At 35.7% G+C, this 17,329-nt stretch overlaps 1 protein-coding gene across 10 annotated transcripts in view; it reads right to left on the bottom strand.

The window, feature by feature from the left end:
- The window catches only part of ATF7IP (activating transcription factor 7 interacting protein), a 114,987-nt gene that overhangs the window by 11,388 nt on the left and 86,270 nt on the right, over positions 1–17,329 (bottom strand). For 9 of the 10 annotated variants that reach the window (XM_026069122.1, XM_026069124.1, XM_026069123.1 and 6 more), the window contains one exon: positions 5,719–5,797. In XM_026069122.1, the coding sequence (XP_025924907.1) occupies positions 5,719–5,797 (79 nt within the window). The other variant, XM_026069129.1, reaches the window with a different exon arrangement.

Here is a 17,329-nt window from a genome sequence, read left to right as displayed (position 1 = left end):
AGAGAAGACACTAAATACTACAAAACACAAGATATGAATGTAAATTTTAAGGGCACTCATTCAAAGAAGATTTGACTTGATAAAACTATACATGCAACAGCCACTAATTTAGTAAAACCGCACACAACATTTTAAAAAAGTCAGTATTATATTCTTGAGAAAACCTATCAGCAATATATTGAAGAATACATTTAGAAACTGTCAATTAACTATGCTAACTAATCTACAAAGCACTAAGAAGAACAGGTTTAATGGCAGAATAGAAAAAATCCTGTAGATCAGAATGTTTTCCTGGCAATTGGAAACTGTTTTCATGGTCTCACTGAACTGTTTCAATAAGACATTGCACTGAAGTGTAGAGAAAAGAGAAAACTCCAAATTCTTCAACACCAATGACTAATAGTTTGACATAACAGTTCCCTTCACAAACTGCTATATGATAAATTAAGTACAACTGAAAGTATCAAAAATAAAATGCAATTTAAATTGCAGACTACACTGTTCTTCTATAGACTAAATACCTGAGCTACTTCACAGAAGCCATTTGATAGAGACATATTCTTCTAATGAGCAAAATCTATAAATACAGCAGTGAAGAGAGGCTCATTTTGAAGACAAGAGGTGAGATGTTTCCTGCCCTTTCATCAACTAGAAGGTCTTGTGATTAATTCAAAGGTCTTTTATTTTACATGGGTATGAAAAATTTCCCAGTGTTCTGCAAATCATTTGACTCTGAAGAGACTTCTACAGAGATGCATACACCTGTTCATTTCGAATATTTACATAAGTATGCACATTTCAACTGCCATTGAACAAGTTGAGTGATGTGACTTGCATTCTTAGCCATGACCTAAGAAGACCTGTTCATGATCTACACCAGTAAGAATCCAGAATCCAGTACTGCTATAAGAGAAGTATTACAAGTTAAAAGGACAATCTGGGAAAGCCTGAGGTTCATTTTTTGGTTTTGCTTTTAATCTCAAACAGAAGCAGGTTCATGTGACCCTGACAAATCAAAAATCCAGTTAAGATTCCAGTTACTGGAAACAAGGTCTGGAATATGAGAGTCACAGGAAACAATGAAAGATAACCGACTTGGCTAAATAAATGGAAACAAATACCAAAAGACTATTTAGCTATGTAAATAAAAAGTCAGCAAAGAAAACAGGAAGAGTAGTTATACAGTAAGCACAGGATTAAGGTTGAAGGTAATACAGAAACAATAATGATACTGACTGAACATAGTATCTTCACTTAAAAAAAGTCAAATGGGAGGAGGCAGGACAATCTGACTTACAAAAACGTGCATAAAATGAAAATTGTCACCACTGGAGGAATAAGCAAAGCTCAAAATCTAATACATACAAACTGGGGAAGAAGAGAGGCTAATTTCCATCTCAGAAAATGGGCCTATGACATTGAAGTCATAGCAGTGAGGATTTTTAATCACTGTACTAAACAGAAGCGATATAATGGAATTACAGAATAGCAAACATAGTACATCTACTCATGAGTATGAAAAAAGTGACCTGGAAAACTACAGATTTATCAGATAAACTATTAAGAATTGATTTTATTTACTGTTGTATGTTATTATTTGTTCCTTCAAAAAGATAGATGTAAAATAGGATTAAGTGGAACGTGGTATTATCTAGACCGGTGTATTTTTCTTAGATTCTTAGATTTTTCTTAGATTTTCTTAGATAGTCCATTTTAGACTATAAATAGGTAACAGACAAATCTATTGGTTGTTTCAGTATTTTATGAAAGCATTTGATGCAGTGCACCACATGAAAACTTAATAAAATGGATGGCATGGGGACTATACAAGCATTGCAAGATACCTGAAAGATAAACAAGTATCTAGATTACTCTTTGATAAAAGGATGACAACAGTTTGTGTTGAAAAGAAATTAACAACATTGTTTCTCAAGTGTTATGCAATGTTTTCATTTTTGCTCAGGTAGAAAGGTGTGAACTAAATTAACTGGCCAGTGTACTAAACTGGAAGATGATACCAGTACAGTAAAGGACCAAAATACCACACAGGAACAAAACTAAGACTTGAGAACTAGAAAATGGTCAACAACAGTAGAAAGGGCAATTTTAGGCATTTAGGGATTAATAAGTACTTCTAGTATAAGTTTGGGAAATGACATGTAGGACAGTGAAGATGATGAGAAAAACCTGCATATGTTGTTGATTATGGTACATCTGGGAGTTGTTCTCTGATGATGTGAAGAAGAGAGGAAATACAATCCTAGACTGTACTGGGTATTTCTGCACTGTGATGATGATGATGCTTTTCTGTATATAAAGCACTATTTGAATACAAACTGTCATATGTAAAATGGGGTCAGAAATTAGAGCATGTTTCTGTTTTAAGAGGAATGGGGTTTCAAAACATCAAAAGCAACAGCTCTTGCAGGACAGCTGTTCTGTTTTGTGGGAGGACCATGTCCAAAACACTGTGGCTCTAGTACATGAACAGAGGTCCTAGGAACCATAAAGCTAACCCCCTCCACCCCCTCCTCCCCAAACACAAGAAACACGATTTGCCCTTAGAAAGAACGCACAGGGTTATACAAACATGTTCTTTGCCATGACAGAAGACTGAGCCTGATGACAGTCAGCACTTCCATGACCCAGCACAGAAACTCTAACTTGAGGCATAAGCACACCCCCCCCAACCCCCCCCCAAAAACCCAGAAAACAAAACTCAAAAAAAAGGGGGGGGAAGTAGTTCTTACATAATCTAAAGTTTGTATGTCTAAATTACACTGTACACATACTTTGTTATATGGTATTATAGATATTAATTTTAGTTGTTATTGATCCAAACAAACTTCTTCAAACTTTTGCTTGTATACCAGTAAATCTAGAACAAAATAAAACTTGTTCCACACTGGCTGAAAACAAAGTTCAGTGGAAAAAATATTCAGGCAAAGGTATGTACATGCTCATGCAGAAGTGTACCTCTCCTCCATTTAACCTGAATGTTAGTATCAGAAAACGTAAGTTATTATTTCATAAGAAACTTGTCCAAAACCCTGCAGATGTGTTTTCAATGCACAATGAAACTCGAGCTTTTATTTGGGTTTTAGTCCATACGTTTCTACAGAACAACAAATCCTGACTAATCATGTAAATATTAAGCCTAAACTATAAGGCTGCAACTATCAGTGAGAATCTGGCTTCTGATTTGCAGTGAAGAGACACACAGACACTAGCCCAGTCTAAAAGCGCTCCACTGACCTTCCTCCTAATGAAAGGACAATTCTCTCAAAACTGACAACTAAAGGGAAAGAAACTTAAAATATTCCACAGGAGAAAACTTTAAGATACTGCCTCAGGCCCCAAGAAAAAGGAGTAGAGAAACAAGCTACTGTAATGCAACTAGGATTCTGCTGGGGCAGCTAGCACTTCTAGTTAGACAAAGACTCTTATAAACAGTGTTCATCTTCTACGTTAATTTTGAAGTGAAGATGCCACTTATACAATCAGTGGGGCAAATGGAGTAGAGGGAGCGAGGGAACCCTGAAAACACGTCACCAAAATCAAAACACTGCTCTCCTACTTTAGCAGAAACTTACTAGATGAGATGTTGTGTTCTAACAAGAAACACAAAAACCTGAAGACATAGAAAGCCTTGTTAAAAAATAAACTCTCCCTTCCCAAAACATTAGAAGAATCTTGAGAAGTTGAATTAAAATAGTTGCTCTTGATTATCTACAGTAGTGGGATGCTAACAGTTCTACAAAATAATGTTACTTTCTACTAAAGAGAAGTTTAGCTGAAATACATTACAGTGCTGTGACAAGCTATTTTAAAACATACCATAAACCCACTGAGATCCACTGGTAGCTTTCATAGTATATTAAATAGTACTGGACAGCTTAACCTTACTTGACAGTTCCATATTCCAAGTATAACTTTTTTTTTTAAATCTTTCTGAGAACCAACCTTCAGAACAGATGACAGCAATAAAAATTTGATTTCCTACGCTAAAGCATCCTGGCACTCAACTAAACAATTCCGAGAATCATCAAAATCCTGGTTGGAAAGGACCTCTAGTGGTCATGTAGCCCAACCTCCTGATGCAGTGGGACTGTCACTAAGACTAGATCAGATGAGCTGTGGTTTTGTGTAGCTGAAATTTGAAAACTTTCCAAAATGGAGATTCCACAACCCCTCTATGTAACCTGTTCCAGTGCTGCACTACCTTCCTATAGTGATTTCTTTTCCCCTCAGGCTCAACCTGAACCTCCCAAACCATAATTCATGGCCACTGCACCTCGATATATCATCTGGCACTGCTGAGGAGAGTTCTGCTCCATCATCTTTATAACCATCCTTCAAGTTGTTGTAGGCTATGACAACCCTTCAACATGCTCTTCGGTAGACTAAACAAGCCAACATCTGTCAACCTCTTCTCACAGGTCATGTATTCTAGGCCTCAACTATCCTGACAGCCACCTACTGGGCCTTCTCCAGTTTTGCTGCATTTTGAAGTGGGGGAGAGGGAGTCAAAACTGGACACAGTATTCCACATATGGTCTCATTAGCATCAGTAAGAGGGGATATTAACTTACATTTCAATGAGAACACACTGTCAGCTCATATTTGACTCAGTGTCCACCATATGTCCCCTGTTAAAGGGCCAGAGTAGCAGCTATCCAAATTACATCATGCTTCCCCAATACCTGGGTACCATATTAACTCCCTTTGGTAGTAACATTACTTTTCTGCTTCATTGAAGTAAATGTTAATACAACCTAATACAATTTTCTATATTTTGGTAGTAAAAATATAGAGCAGGTCAAGATATTAAGAACATACGTGTACAGCTTGAACACACTAGATAGCTATAGCTACAGAGGTAGCCCAGAGTAATCTATCAAGCTTCTTGGTGGCTATATTTTAGAATATAAAAACAGGAGCATCCATTTAGAGATATGCAGAATTAAGATTTTAACTGTAATAGGAAAATACCAATCTTTCAGTTAAGATGACAGTGCAATACATAGTCTTATGTACACATTTATTATGTCTTTGAAATAGTATTATAAGTCTTTGCGAATCCAGTGCTAATTATAATCAGACCCCTCCACAGTTATGCAAGACTGTTCTAAAAGAATGCACTCTTAAAAGATGAACTATGTCCACATTGCCAAAGGACATAAGAGCACAACTATATTTATTCTAATCTTGGCATACAGTCCCAAAACAAAGAGAACAGAAAACTACAGCACATTGGTATTTAAACTTTTGCATACATAGTTTTTCAGTTAAACACGATTAAAACCTGTAACATTATAATGCCCAAATATTAACTGTAGTATTAAAAAGTTTATACGTCACTAGTAAACAGAAGGATGAATTCCATCTGAAAAGTTTAAAAAAAAATAATGCAAGATTTCAAAATTTTTTAGATTGTACCATCAGCCTGACTGATTTAAACAGACAGCAACAATGCTTAAAATACGGGAAATGTAAAAACTTAAAGCTGTGTTTCACAGTAAGTACAAGCCATTTTATTTAATGCATATCATAATTCTTTAATATTGGATACCTTTAAATAACAGTCTTTAACTGAAACACCAAGGGATAAAATACACTTGGCAGAAACAGAAGTTTATTCCTTTGTATCATTCAAGAGAATGAAAAAATACTTGCAGCTCAATTACCCCTACGGCTAGCAGAATCTTTTTTGCTTACCTTGAGAAGAGCCATCATCTTCATCATCCAGTGTAAGATCAATGACACCTCCTGAATCGCTTCCTGTGACCTTCCCACTCTGAAAGACAAAACTCCTTCATTTTGCAAAAGCAAATCCAGGGGATACATGAGGAAAAGGGTATGAATTGAACACTGAGTAGGAGAGGTCTCAGAATTGAAGCACTTATTAAAAAAAGAACTGATGACACGAGCAGGAGGAGAAAATTTAAGACGAATTTCCCAGGACTTGAAAAACAGGCAATAACCAAGTGACTGGAGTGCAGTATCAAGTCTTAAAATATCTTTTAACTTTGTAAGGAATAAAAAAACAATGATCAGCTGTTAAAAACTGTTATTTTATAGGTAAATAAATGACAATTTCCTATTTTATAGTATCTTTCAAACAGGACCCAATATTTTAAACCAACTGTAATCTGTGCTTTCCTCTATAGTAGTATGACCTTTTGAGAATATAGTCACCAGGACAATGCATTACTTATCTTGAAACAGGTCAGCCAATATGCCTATAATGAAACTGTCTTCACAACAAAAAAAAGAAAGCTACTTTGGAACCGGCATGTTTACAAAACATGCCATCAAAAACCATTTAGAAAACTCCAATTGTAACCAGCTTTCAAAGTAATTTCATTACTGTATTTTTATCAAAAAATTATAATGTTCAATTATTCTATAGATGAAGCCATTTGAAATCATTTCTTTAAAGAGAATAAAAGCATCTTCTAAGCCTTTGTGAAGGCTAATTGTTATAAAAAATTAAAGGACCATCAGACAAGACTTATTCTCTGGATCAATGGTTGTTCCTTGGCTGTTCAAACTGGAGAAACCAGCAACTTTTTCCTTTAGGTAACAGGAAAAAAAATTGGGGGAAGTTCCGCATATTTTCTATGCGTTTTCTACAAAAGATCTTTAACAGTGTGAATTTCTGGTTTCTTAAGCTTGCTGCAAAATTGGGGGACTTGTGGTTTTGTTGAAGAGATGATCACTTATTGTTGGACTGAACTGCTGCTGATTTATGAACGACAGTAACTACCAGGTTCCTTGGAACAGACAAAGGGTCAAGAAAGGGACACAATTGTCAAAATCACTGAACAATTACCATGGAAAAAAATATAAAAATTAACAGCCACATGCAGTCAGTACAAACACAAACATTATAAATCTTAGGAAGTGCTGTGAGATGGGGACAGATACAAAAAGCTCAAACACCGGGACTGTTTCCCCTATGAACTCTTGGTTGGGTAAAAATAAGCCTTTGAAGAGACCCTGAAGACAATTCTCACACAAGCAAGTTTTTGGGGAGAGAGAAAAGAGTAACCGTATGATTATTAAGCACAAATGAAAGCTATCTCCAAATGATATGTCACTGAATTTGGAGTGCCTGACATGAATGGCCTCTTCATTATGCATTTAGATTACAACACAATTTGCCTTAAGATCTGTTCCTGCCACTGATGAAATTTGCTAATAACCTATATGACACAAAATTTGAGGCAGGACTGTCTAACTACTTATGTTTAAAAGCAAGAGATGAGACCTCTTTAGGGTTCTATCTTTGCTACCCATACACAAATATCTCACAGATTTATTAATCATGGAATTCTGCTGAGTGATTTCTATTTCAAAGACTTTCCAGATTCAGTTTTCTGAGTATGATGAGCTAATTTACCCACTTGAAGCTTAAGATAAAAAAAAATTCAAATAATCAATGATTACTTGATTAGCACAAAGTCAAGAGGAATTTCATTTCAACTTGATAATCTTCCCAGTCAACAATGTGTATTTTGAACTTTAACTCTCTTTGACAAGAGAAAGCAGAATGAAAAATGGAGAGGGAGATTTATGAACAATTGGGGGAAGAAAAAAAAAAGTAACACTAAGCTATTAATTTCCCCCACTATGAGATTCACCCATCTGAAAAAGTAACTTCCTTTCAATTCTTCCTCCACAAGAAAATCTAAATCCCTAGAAAAATATTTTGTATGAGAACCAGCTGTTTTGGAGCCCTACCTAACCACATGAGCTGAGAAAACTCTATGAATTTCCAACTCAGTAAGTATTACTGCATGCAATTTTGATTTTGTGGTGTTTGGAAGGTCACAACCTTAAGTAGTTAAACAGGGAAGGAATAATCCAATCGGCCAACGATGTCTCAAGTCTGTACTTTTCAGGGAGAAAGACCTTCTTTGAATTAGCCATGCTTTTTGAGGTCTTCTACTGAACAACCCTAGCAGTAATCTCCTCAACAGGAAACATCCATAAGCAGTTAGGTTCTTTCCATAACTTACACAAGAAATAACAGATCTGCAGATCGGAGTTTTGAGTGGTGTTCTGTGGTATGTCCCACAGTCCTCGTTCCAGGGCATGCAGTCCAGCTACTCCAAGAGGAAGGTATATTCCATACAGTGCACCCTGAAAGTCCTGACTCCCCAACTTCCCCATCTAGATTTCCCTACTTCCCTTAACCATGCCTCCCTGTCGAAGGAAACCTTGGGGTACAGGAAAATTTTAAGGAAACCTGAAACACTGAGAATGTGCACATTATGTCTCCTACCTAAAATAAGCAGGGGACCATGGTGCAGTCAGTGACCAGGCCTGAAGGGCAGTTTTCCTCACAGAATAGACTGCTAATTATGTCTGCCATAAAGGCCAGGATTTTGACTTTTCAGAGCATCAAACTATGGGAAGTTGAGGGTTCATTCATATCTTCTGTAGCAATGGCACACAATTTTCAGGTAGAAATCTCGAATCCAGGAAAGAGAATAAGATTTGGGAAGAAGAGGGAATCAAAGATTAGAGGACTACATCACACTACATTCTCATGGGGAAATTAAACCTCCATGATCTGACAAAGCAGCTTTATCTCCCTAATCCCAAACATTTCCTGAATGGTTAAGATCTACAAATGGAACCATTTGGATCATCCCTGCCATAAGCAAGTAATAGTTTCTAGAACATCCTGTGCCCAACTATTCATGAAAATAAAAACTCTGCTTCAACTTTGAGTATCATGACCATAAAGATTTTACTTTCTGGAATTCTCTCAGGGAAATGTTTGTTGCTACAACAACCTGTGAAAACCCCAGTTTACAACAGAAATGGTTGTGGAAAGGTTACAGAGAAACAAGTTCTAATGCTTCTGTAAACAGAAGGGAATGGGACTTGGAATAGGGGACAGTCATGACATAGATCATAAGAGGAGATTCAGACATGCTGCTCTGAGTGGAATTAGAAACCAGTTTAAGAGGTTTTGCAGCCCTGATGAAGGCAAAGGGAACAGGAAGCATGACATCAGACTTCCAGTCATGTACGAACAACCTTCACAGTAATGTCAAAAATCGAAATAAGAGAATGAGTCTTTGCACCCCTAATACTAGATTTCAGCAACTGGACAGAAACTGATAGCACAGAAAAGCAAAGTCAAAGTATCCCAGTCTACTATCAGTTTTTGGCTTGCTCCAAACACAGGAGATCAAAAACCTGAACCTGCTTCAGCTGATCCCAGCAGAAGAGCAAGACGATGCAATCACAACACCCTTTCAATCAGCACAGTCACAATGGTGAAATAGGTGAAATTATTTCATGAGAATCCAAAGCATATGCCTGGTGTGTCATTCCACAAAGTGCCTAGCAAGTCTGAATAGCAAAGAGATTCAGTGGCCTAGAACATCAAGTAAACTGGAACAGAAACAAAATAACCAAAGTAATACGAAGTGATTTCTACTTAATTAAGGAACACAATGTTTATTTAAAAATAAGCTGTTCATCATTTGTCAGAACCAGAGCATCAGTCTCTAAACAGACCAGAAGTTGCACTGACTCAACAGAAATCTGATGGTTTATAACAACACCTGGGTAACTTGTAGTAAACAGACAAAAAAAAAAAAGTTTAAGTTGAGATTTAAAATAAATGTAAACTGCAAAACTCACGCCCCTTTCTGTCCTTCTTAATAGCTTACGTATGTTAACACATATGCCTTTAAACTCCAAGTAACCGGGGGGAAAAAAACAAAATACTGTCATTCACACTGCAGTTTTGGATCCATTTTATCATTAGCTGATGACATAACTCTATACATCAGGAAACAGTGACATCAAACTGAACCATCCAGTTTCTGTCACAAAAGGTGCTTTCGTGATTTTCATAATTTAAAACAAAAGCAGAAAGCAACTGTTAATCAGCATTTGGGTCAACTTAAAATCTGATTTTGTATGATCTGCAGAAAATCTGCATCAAAAACATATTTTCTGTTTAGGCTTGATGGCTTTTTTACGCTTATTTCCATAGCAATCTTTCTGTAGTGAATAAAAGAACTCATTTAAAAAAAATAAAATGTAAATGTATCTTCATTTAAAGCTTATTCCAACAATATACATAATGTTGTCGGAACCCCCCCCTAAGAAATCCTACTTTGAAACATTGCATAGTTTTAAAGATAGCAAAAAAATAAAATAAATCATTTTTTCCTGACTTCTTAAAATAGTCAGTGAACTTTCATTTGCAATTAAGTGTTGCACATAAGAATGAGGCATCCTGTAACAGTAACTTTCACACTAACATCTAATGTGGATCCAGGCCAAGAAGATTCATGTAAACTGGAGTTTAATGAGAAAAAGATCTATAAGCAGAACACAAGGTGAGATGGGGGAAGAGGACAATAAGGTATGATTAAGAACAGAAACATAAAGGAGAAGAAAGGAGGCAAAAAGAAGAAGGGGGAGGAGGACAGAAGAGAATTAAGCTGTGCATGCACTACTCCAAATACAGAAGGGCCGTTTAAGTGTTCTGTAATGCCGGCTCCACTATTTTCATTGTGTATTTTCTCTGAAACACATAACCAATGAGAAGGAACCTAACATTTACAATCTAGGTCTATTTTGAAAAGTGAGTTCTTTAACTGAAGAAAGTCTAGTCAAACTGCCCCCCGTCCCCACTTCTTTGGTCCATAAAGCCATGTCTACACTCACAGCATTGTAACAGTACATTTTATAACTATCCCCATGTTTGGTTTGCATGCCAAATGCCCCAGGCAAGTCATCTAACTTGACAAGGGTGCAGGAGAAGTATTTCAGTGTCAAGCAGCTCTTTCACATAAAACTTATAAATGCAGCAACTGAAAGACTCTGGAACAGGGGCAAAAATAAGAGAGTAATTCTCATCCCTTTCAAATATTTGAGTGAAAGCTAGCAACTCCTGTAGAAGGGTTAAGTCATAACCACCTCTAAACACTACCTTAATCACTAGCGCTTTATGGTGCATAAGGAAGATCAAATCACAGAGTCAAATCACGTATAAAATGAATGCAACAATTCAGGTTTGTGTATTTCTATTTTTCTTAAGTTTGTATTAGAAATTGGCACTTCAAGCATTCTACTTGCAAAACTTTTGCCGAAAAGTGATCTATAGTACTCATTTTTCTGAGTAACATTTCCAGAAAATTTTTCACCATGAAAAATACTAGAAACAGATTTATTCTGATTTATTACAGAAAATATCTATCCAAATTACAGTAATTACACTTCAATTTAGAGTTAACAACAAAGGATTTGTAAAAGAGACCTATACTCAAAATCTCATGCATTTTCCAATGTGCATACTATGATAACATATTATCTATTTTCTTCCAACTCTAACCACAGAAGTCCTTCTACCAAGAATTAAAGAAAAAGTACTGAAAAACAGGTGTACTGACAAACAAGACCCCCTTATGGGGAGAAGCACTACCAAGAAGAAATGCAGTCACATTCTAGAATCAATGTCATATGAATGTTATAGAAATTAATGAAAATGTGTCATAGAAAAAGAGCTCTTACAGGACCTAAAATTTCTGGAACTTGTTCAAAATGCCTACATACAGGGAACAGCGTCACCTGAATCTGAAACCAATATAAGATTTGCCAGTTTGGGAGCAGCTCTGAAGTCACAATTAAGATCTGCAGTAAAATCACTGTAAACACTTTATAATTAAAACCGTGTGTGTGTGTGTGCACGCATGTGTTTTAAAGAGTGTTACTGTGTCCCCTACAACTTCAACATCAGGAAATACACATTAGCTAATAGTAAATTAATATCTGAAAACCAACTAAATTTGCCTCACAGTATAATGAAGGGTTGTCACTAGTGTTGCAGTGATTCTGAAGCAGTTTCCTCATTTACCTCAGGGAAACTGGGACACCAAGACAGGTTAATATTTTATGTTCTACACACAGTTTTTCCACATAAGAGATTGTTTTATACTATTTGTAAAATACACTGTAGAGGAAGAAAGAATACCTCAACGTTGCCATCCAGCAACTCTTTCAGATCAGCATTGCTGCAAGTGAGGTTGATACATCATTTGTAATTTTGAAAAAAAAGGAAACAATTCCAATTCCAAGAGGAAAGCAAATAAAAGGAATGAGACTGAATTTAAAGACCAAGGCAGGTATAGTAGAGATGATGCTGAGAAAAGAAAGGGGTATTTTCATCATAACTACAACTGTGGAAGAAAATTTAACACAGAAATAAGCAGAAAGAATCACAGCATATATAATAATAGCAAACTACTAGAGAAAACTGGTAAAGAAATCTCTGAAATTCAAGTTGATCAGAAAATTTTATGTAATACATCTTTTTATGTAACATACACCTACATGCACATATAATTTACCACATTAAAAAAAAAAAGGTAAGTGTTGGTATTTTGAAGAAAGTTATCAATATGCAATTATCATATTCATATATGATATACAATTTTTAAAAAGATTTTGGTATTATATAACGCCACGGTTCAGTTCATCATGTAGAAATAACAATGCTATTAATGTAATGCCACCTGCTTTTCATAAATGAACATTTATTAAGCAAAAGTGGAGGAAAAAAAAAACCCAAACAAAAAAACCAACCAACCCCACCTCAGTGCAAAATCAAAATTAATTCCAGGATAGTAAATATTCAAATTCTGATCATTTGTGGCGCACTAACATGCTGCAAACACTATTATTATAACAGTTTCTAAAATATCTTTTTTTTTTTTTTAAAAAAAGAAAATTTGAAGTATTTAAAAACAGACAAATCCATGAAGCATCACACCACCACAGTCACGCACGACGCACCAAGGCGTTATATAATAGCAAAAATCAATCTTAAATTATGGGGAGTGATGTTAAAAACTTGTTCTGGGAATGGGGTGTGTGTGAGCGTGCGTGAGAGCATGTGTGGGAGCATGTGAGAGAGACCTGGGATAATTATAAGGGCTGTATTATGTTTTTAGTTATTCATATACAAAACTACAGATTTCAAGCACAGTGTAAGTAACTTTGGAAATTAATTTTTTTTAGCATTTTCCAGTATACTTCAGTCATGGACTGCTTCAATGTTAGGTTTATCACTCCTTAACAGTTAGTAATTCCAATGCAGTAACTCCCATAAAATTGAAATAAGTATTCCAGCCTTACAAAGCTGTCATGAAAATTTATTTGACCAGGTACCAAATGTATTGTCATCTCTTACCAAGATAAAAATGAAAATGATCATAATGCAATAAAGCTAGCAGTTTACCAAGTTCATACTTCATACAAACAGAATTTCACGGGGTTGCAATACTTGTTTTGCTAGTGTGTGGTTGCATACTCGTGTAATAATCAAATACTCTCAACAGACATTTTATGTATTACATTTATGGCAAGACTGCTTCGACCCCCTAAAACTTAGTCTGCACTGAGCAACACTTTCTACAGAACAAGAACAATGCAAGCAAGAAAAAATAATAAAGCAAGTAATCGGTCTTATTAAACCTCGTGTATTATACACCCTTTCAGTTCTTTGTTGCAAAGAGCAGACATTGGCTGTGCTATCCCTGTTAATTAAAAACTTAATTCAAGGAGTCTATCTCAAAGATTGCTAGCGCCTAAAAAAAGCACTTCGGACAACCAATCATATTCCAATCCAAAACCATAAAGGAAAACACATTTGACACAATGCTTCAAGCATTTCTCTATAGCTGTGATTTTGCTTTTTCTTAATCATACAGTTAAAAGGGCATATAATAAACACATACACACATGCATGTACAGGTGTCTCTTTACTGGTTCTTAATACTATAAGGTGAAACATCTACCGTGTTTCCCCAAAGCCCACTGACAGTTCCCCAACAGTATCATGTGGGAAGGCCATCTTGGATGATGAGAGATCGTATCATTAATCGGTAAATGTATTTTATTTATAGCACATTTCAGATTAGTCTAATGCAGCTTTTTATAGCTATTATCTGTTTGGCGTAATGACATCATCAGTTACATTGTTTTAATACTCTACTCAATTTTTTTGGCCCAAACAGACAAACTAGTGCCTGTAAAACATGAGTTTATTTACATATTAATGAAAACTGCTCTCAGTAACTGGAGATTGCTTAGGTAACACATAAGTGGTCTCAAGGAAAGAAATCATTTTAAAAACAATTAAAAAAAAAAATCACCTGAAAAATTCCCAACAGGAGAACATGTAGCTGAATTGGGTGGCACTCATAAGTAACAGAATTAAAGTTAATTCATTCTCTTATGATTTTTAAACTGTCCTCCTGCCAAAATCTTTGATTTACAATTAGTCTCAGGTAGAGGTTCCACCTTACTGATTAGAGATAGTTGCATTTTAGCAGTACGAACATAATTCCAAGGTCAGAGACAAAAACCAAGTATCCCATTTACATATATAACTATGTATGTTTATTTTCAATGACAAAATCATGAAATGCAAAGAAATATTTTCATCGATAATACTTCAACAACATAGAATTAATAGCTGCTTATAAACCTTAAGCTGACATTTTGCTCACATTTTTTCCCAACAGATGCTATATTCACGAAGTTTGTTACACATTGCAAGTAAAGGTATAAAAGTTGTAAATGTATTTTATTAACATTTCAGGAAAGGAATTTAGAATAGTCACCAAATGGCTTAAACTAAACTGTAGTCAATAATCAAACAGATCAAGGCATGACAGAAACAACAGGAAGCAGGTATGGCACTGGTGGTTTTTTTTTACTAGTGTTAGCTGAAAATGTAAAATGCAGATAAAATTTAGATTGAAAAAAGATTTGCTCCATAAAGAGGATAAGGTGCACCTAAAGTGGGGAACAGGGAAGGAGAGGAGACTGCTCACCTGACCTGGTGGTTTAATAAATACATCATAGTTATTCTTGAACTGATTGATTTTAAACCAGCCATTTTTAATACATCCAACCCCATTACGTTTGTTCACTGTTATTTTATGTCATAATGTAATAAAAAAGTTTCATAAATTCTCTCAATATGCCATAGCTCTGTCTTTATATATTATATATACTATACATAAATCCTTTATCTATAACTGGGGTCCATAATAAAATACCTAAAAATCATTATAAAGATTTGTAATATAATTAAAAATGCCTTTACCTCTGTAACAGTAATATGTACTGCAATACATTAAAAGTGCTTGTCATGTCTTCAGAAATGCAGTTCTAGGACCTGAGGCACTGGGATGGCCATTGGCAAAATGACATTGACTGAATAGCAACCCTTTAAAATTTCTGTGCAAATGCGAGAAAGTTTAAGTTAAGAGACTAAAACAAACAGTAAGATGCCGCCACTCCTACATCCCCTTGGCCACAGCTTGCTTTTGGAGCAAGAAGCGGAGGAAGGCTGGAAAAGGGAGAAGCAGCTCTACAGCAGAATGACGGCCAGGCTGTTTACTGGTAACTCTGACTATACTAACCTAAACGGTAGGCACCTATTGAGCAGCTAATTCAGGATAACTGAAGAGATGTACCAGATTAAAACAAAATAAGGCTATGGAAGTTTCTTCCAACACCTTCAAAAATTTGACGTTCTTCACAAACGAGATCCTAACGGGGCACAGAGAAAGTGCATATAGTGAAGGAGGTTTATCTTCTAGATTGCCTGCTGTCTTAGATGGGGGATGAATTATATAGCAATGAAAGAATAAAAAAATTGAACATACTGTAAGCTCCTGTGCTAACTTCATAAAGATGAGCAGTTATGAGGATGCTCCTTGAAGTAACAGCAGAGATTTCCAAACTTATCAGACAAAACCACAAAACACACTAGTTTTAGATTCATGGCACCAGGACATAAACTTCATTATGAAAAAGAGATGTAAAATTATATATGTGGACATATTATAAAAGGTTATAGTCATTATCCACTGTTTTCAGAACTCTTTTCAGAGTCAACTCTAATACGGGAAATGGGATTTAACCAGTAAAATGGCAGCCATTGTTTAAAAGCTGAGTTTAGTTGACTTGGTTAAGGCTAACTGCTGTTTATTTGCAACTGAAATGAAACCTTTGCACTTCTTAGAAAAACATGTAATTAAAAAATTCAAGAGTAATAGATAACAATTTCTTTCAAAGTATATTTGTTATATTCAGATTTTTAAAATTGAATTTTAAACGCTGGTTAACAATGATATATTGACAAGTTTAGAGCCAAAGTACATTCTAAATAGTAACAAATTGTACATAAACTGTTGGTTCAACAGTGTGCTTTACCTGTAATGGAAATGTAATGGGAAGAAAGGAGAAAACAAACAAACAAACAAGAAACCCAGTCATCATGCTGTTTGAGTTCTCTGCTGATACTGCCACTGTGGAATCCAATTCATGTAAATTTTGATAGATTTCATGATATTCACAATACATAACATGTACTGCAATGCACAGGATTGAGTCTAAATTTTAATCTCACAGTTAAAAACAAACAAACAAAAACCCCCACACCCACAAACCCACCAAACAGCAAAAGCAGCAACCCCACTCCCCCCATATTACTGTAGATGAGCTCACAGCTGACTTTACAAAAGCAGCAAAACAGTCATTCTGTCTGCCTACCTCAGCTTTTCTAGAAAGGAAATAGGTATAGAGAGTATCCATGTAACACTCTGGGCACAGGAGGGGGGCACCTGGGAAAGGATTTTCAGTTCTGGAAAGTTCTAGAAGTACTTAGAATTAATTCTATTAAGTTTTCTATTACGCTTTCCACTAACATGTAATAATGACCCCAGCTCCTTCAAAGCAATGCCACTTCAAACCAGGAATATATTTTTTTCTCCTTTTCAAAAAAATGCCCCCCCCCATACAAAAATAAAAACCTTGATACATTGCAGTTAACAGTTTCCAAGCATCAGGTTCAAACTGAAGGTAGTAAGAGGGCTTTGTGTAGTTAATAAGATTATATAATTCAGCAAATTAGAAGCCAAAAATACCTAATTATGAGCTAAGAAAACGGAAGTTAAATTAGAAGCCAAATGCTAATTCAAAAAAAAAAATCAGAGACATGTCCAGACTTGCCACAAGAGGTTTTTTTGCCTTTTTTTCCCCCCTCAATTTAAATCACCAACTAAATTTGTGTTAAGGAATGAAACTACTAGCAGTATGCCTTTACAGTAATTTACACAAATGCAGTTGTGACCAGAGCAGGCCATATGGTCAGTGTGACCACAGTATGCAGCAAGAGAGGACAGAAAGGAGTAAATTTCTTTCCTGGCAAAATACTTTTCTTGTTCTGCAGGATAAGTGTTCAACTGCAGTACGCCTGAACAAGGAACTACCTGAG

Source organism: Apteryx rowi, unplaced genomic scaffold, assembly GCF_003343035.1.
Source record: "Apteryx rowi isolate R43461 unplaced genomic scaffold, aptRow1 scaffold_287, whole genome shotgun sequence".
Lineage (NCBI taxonomy): Eukaryota > Metazoa > Chordata > Aves > Apterygiformes > Apterygidae > Apteryx > Apteryx rowi.
Note: the sequence above shows the minus strand (reverse complement) of the source record. Positions and strands in the feature narration are given on the sequence as shown.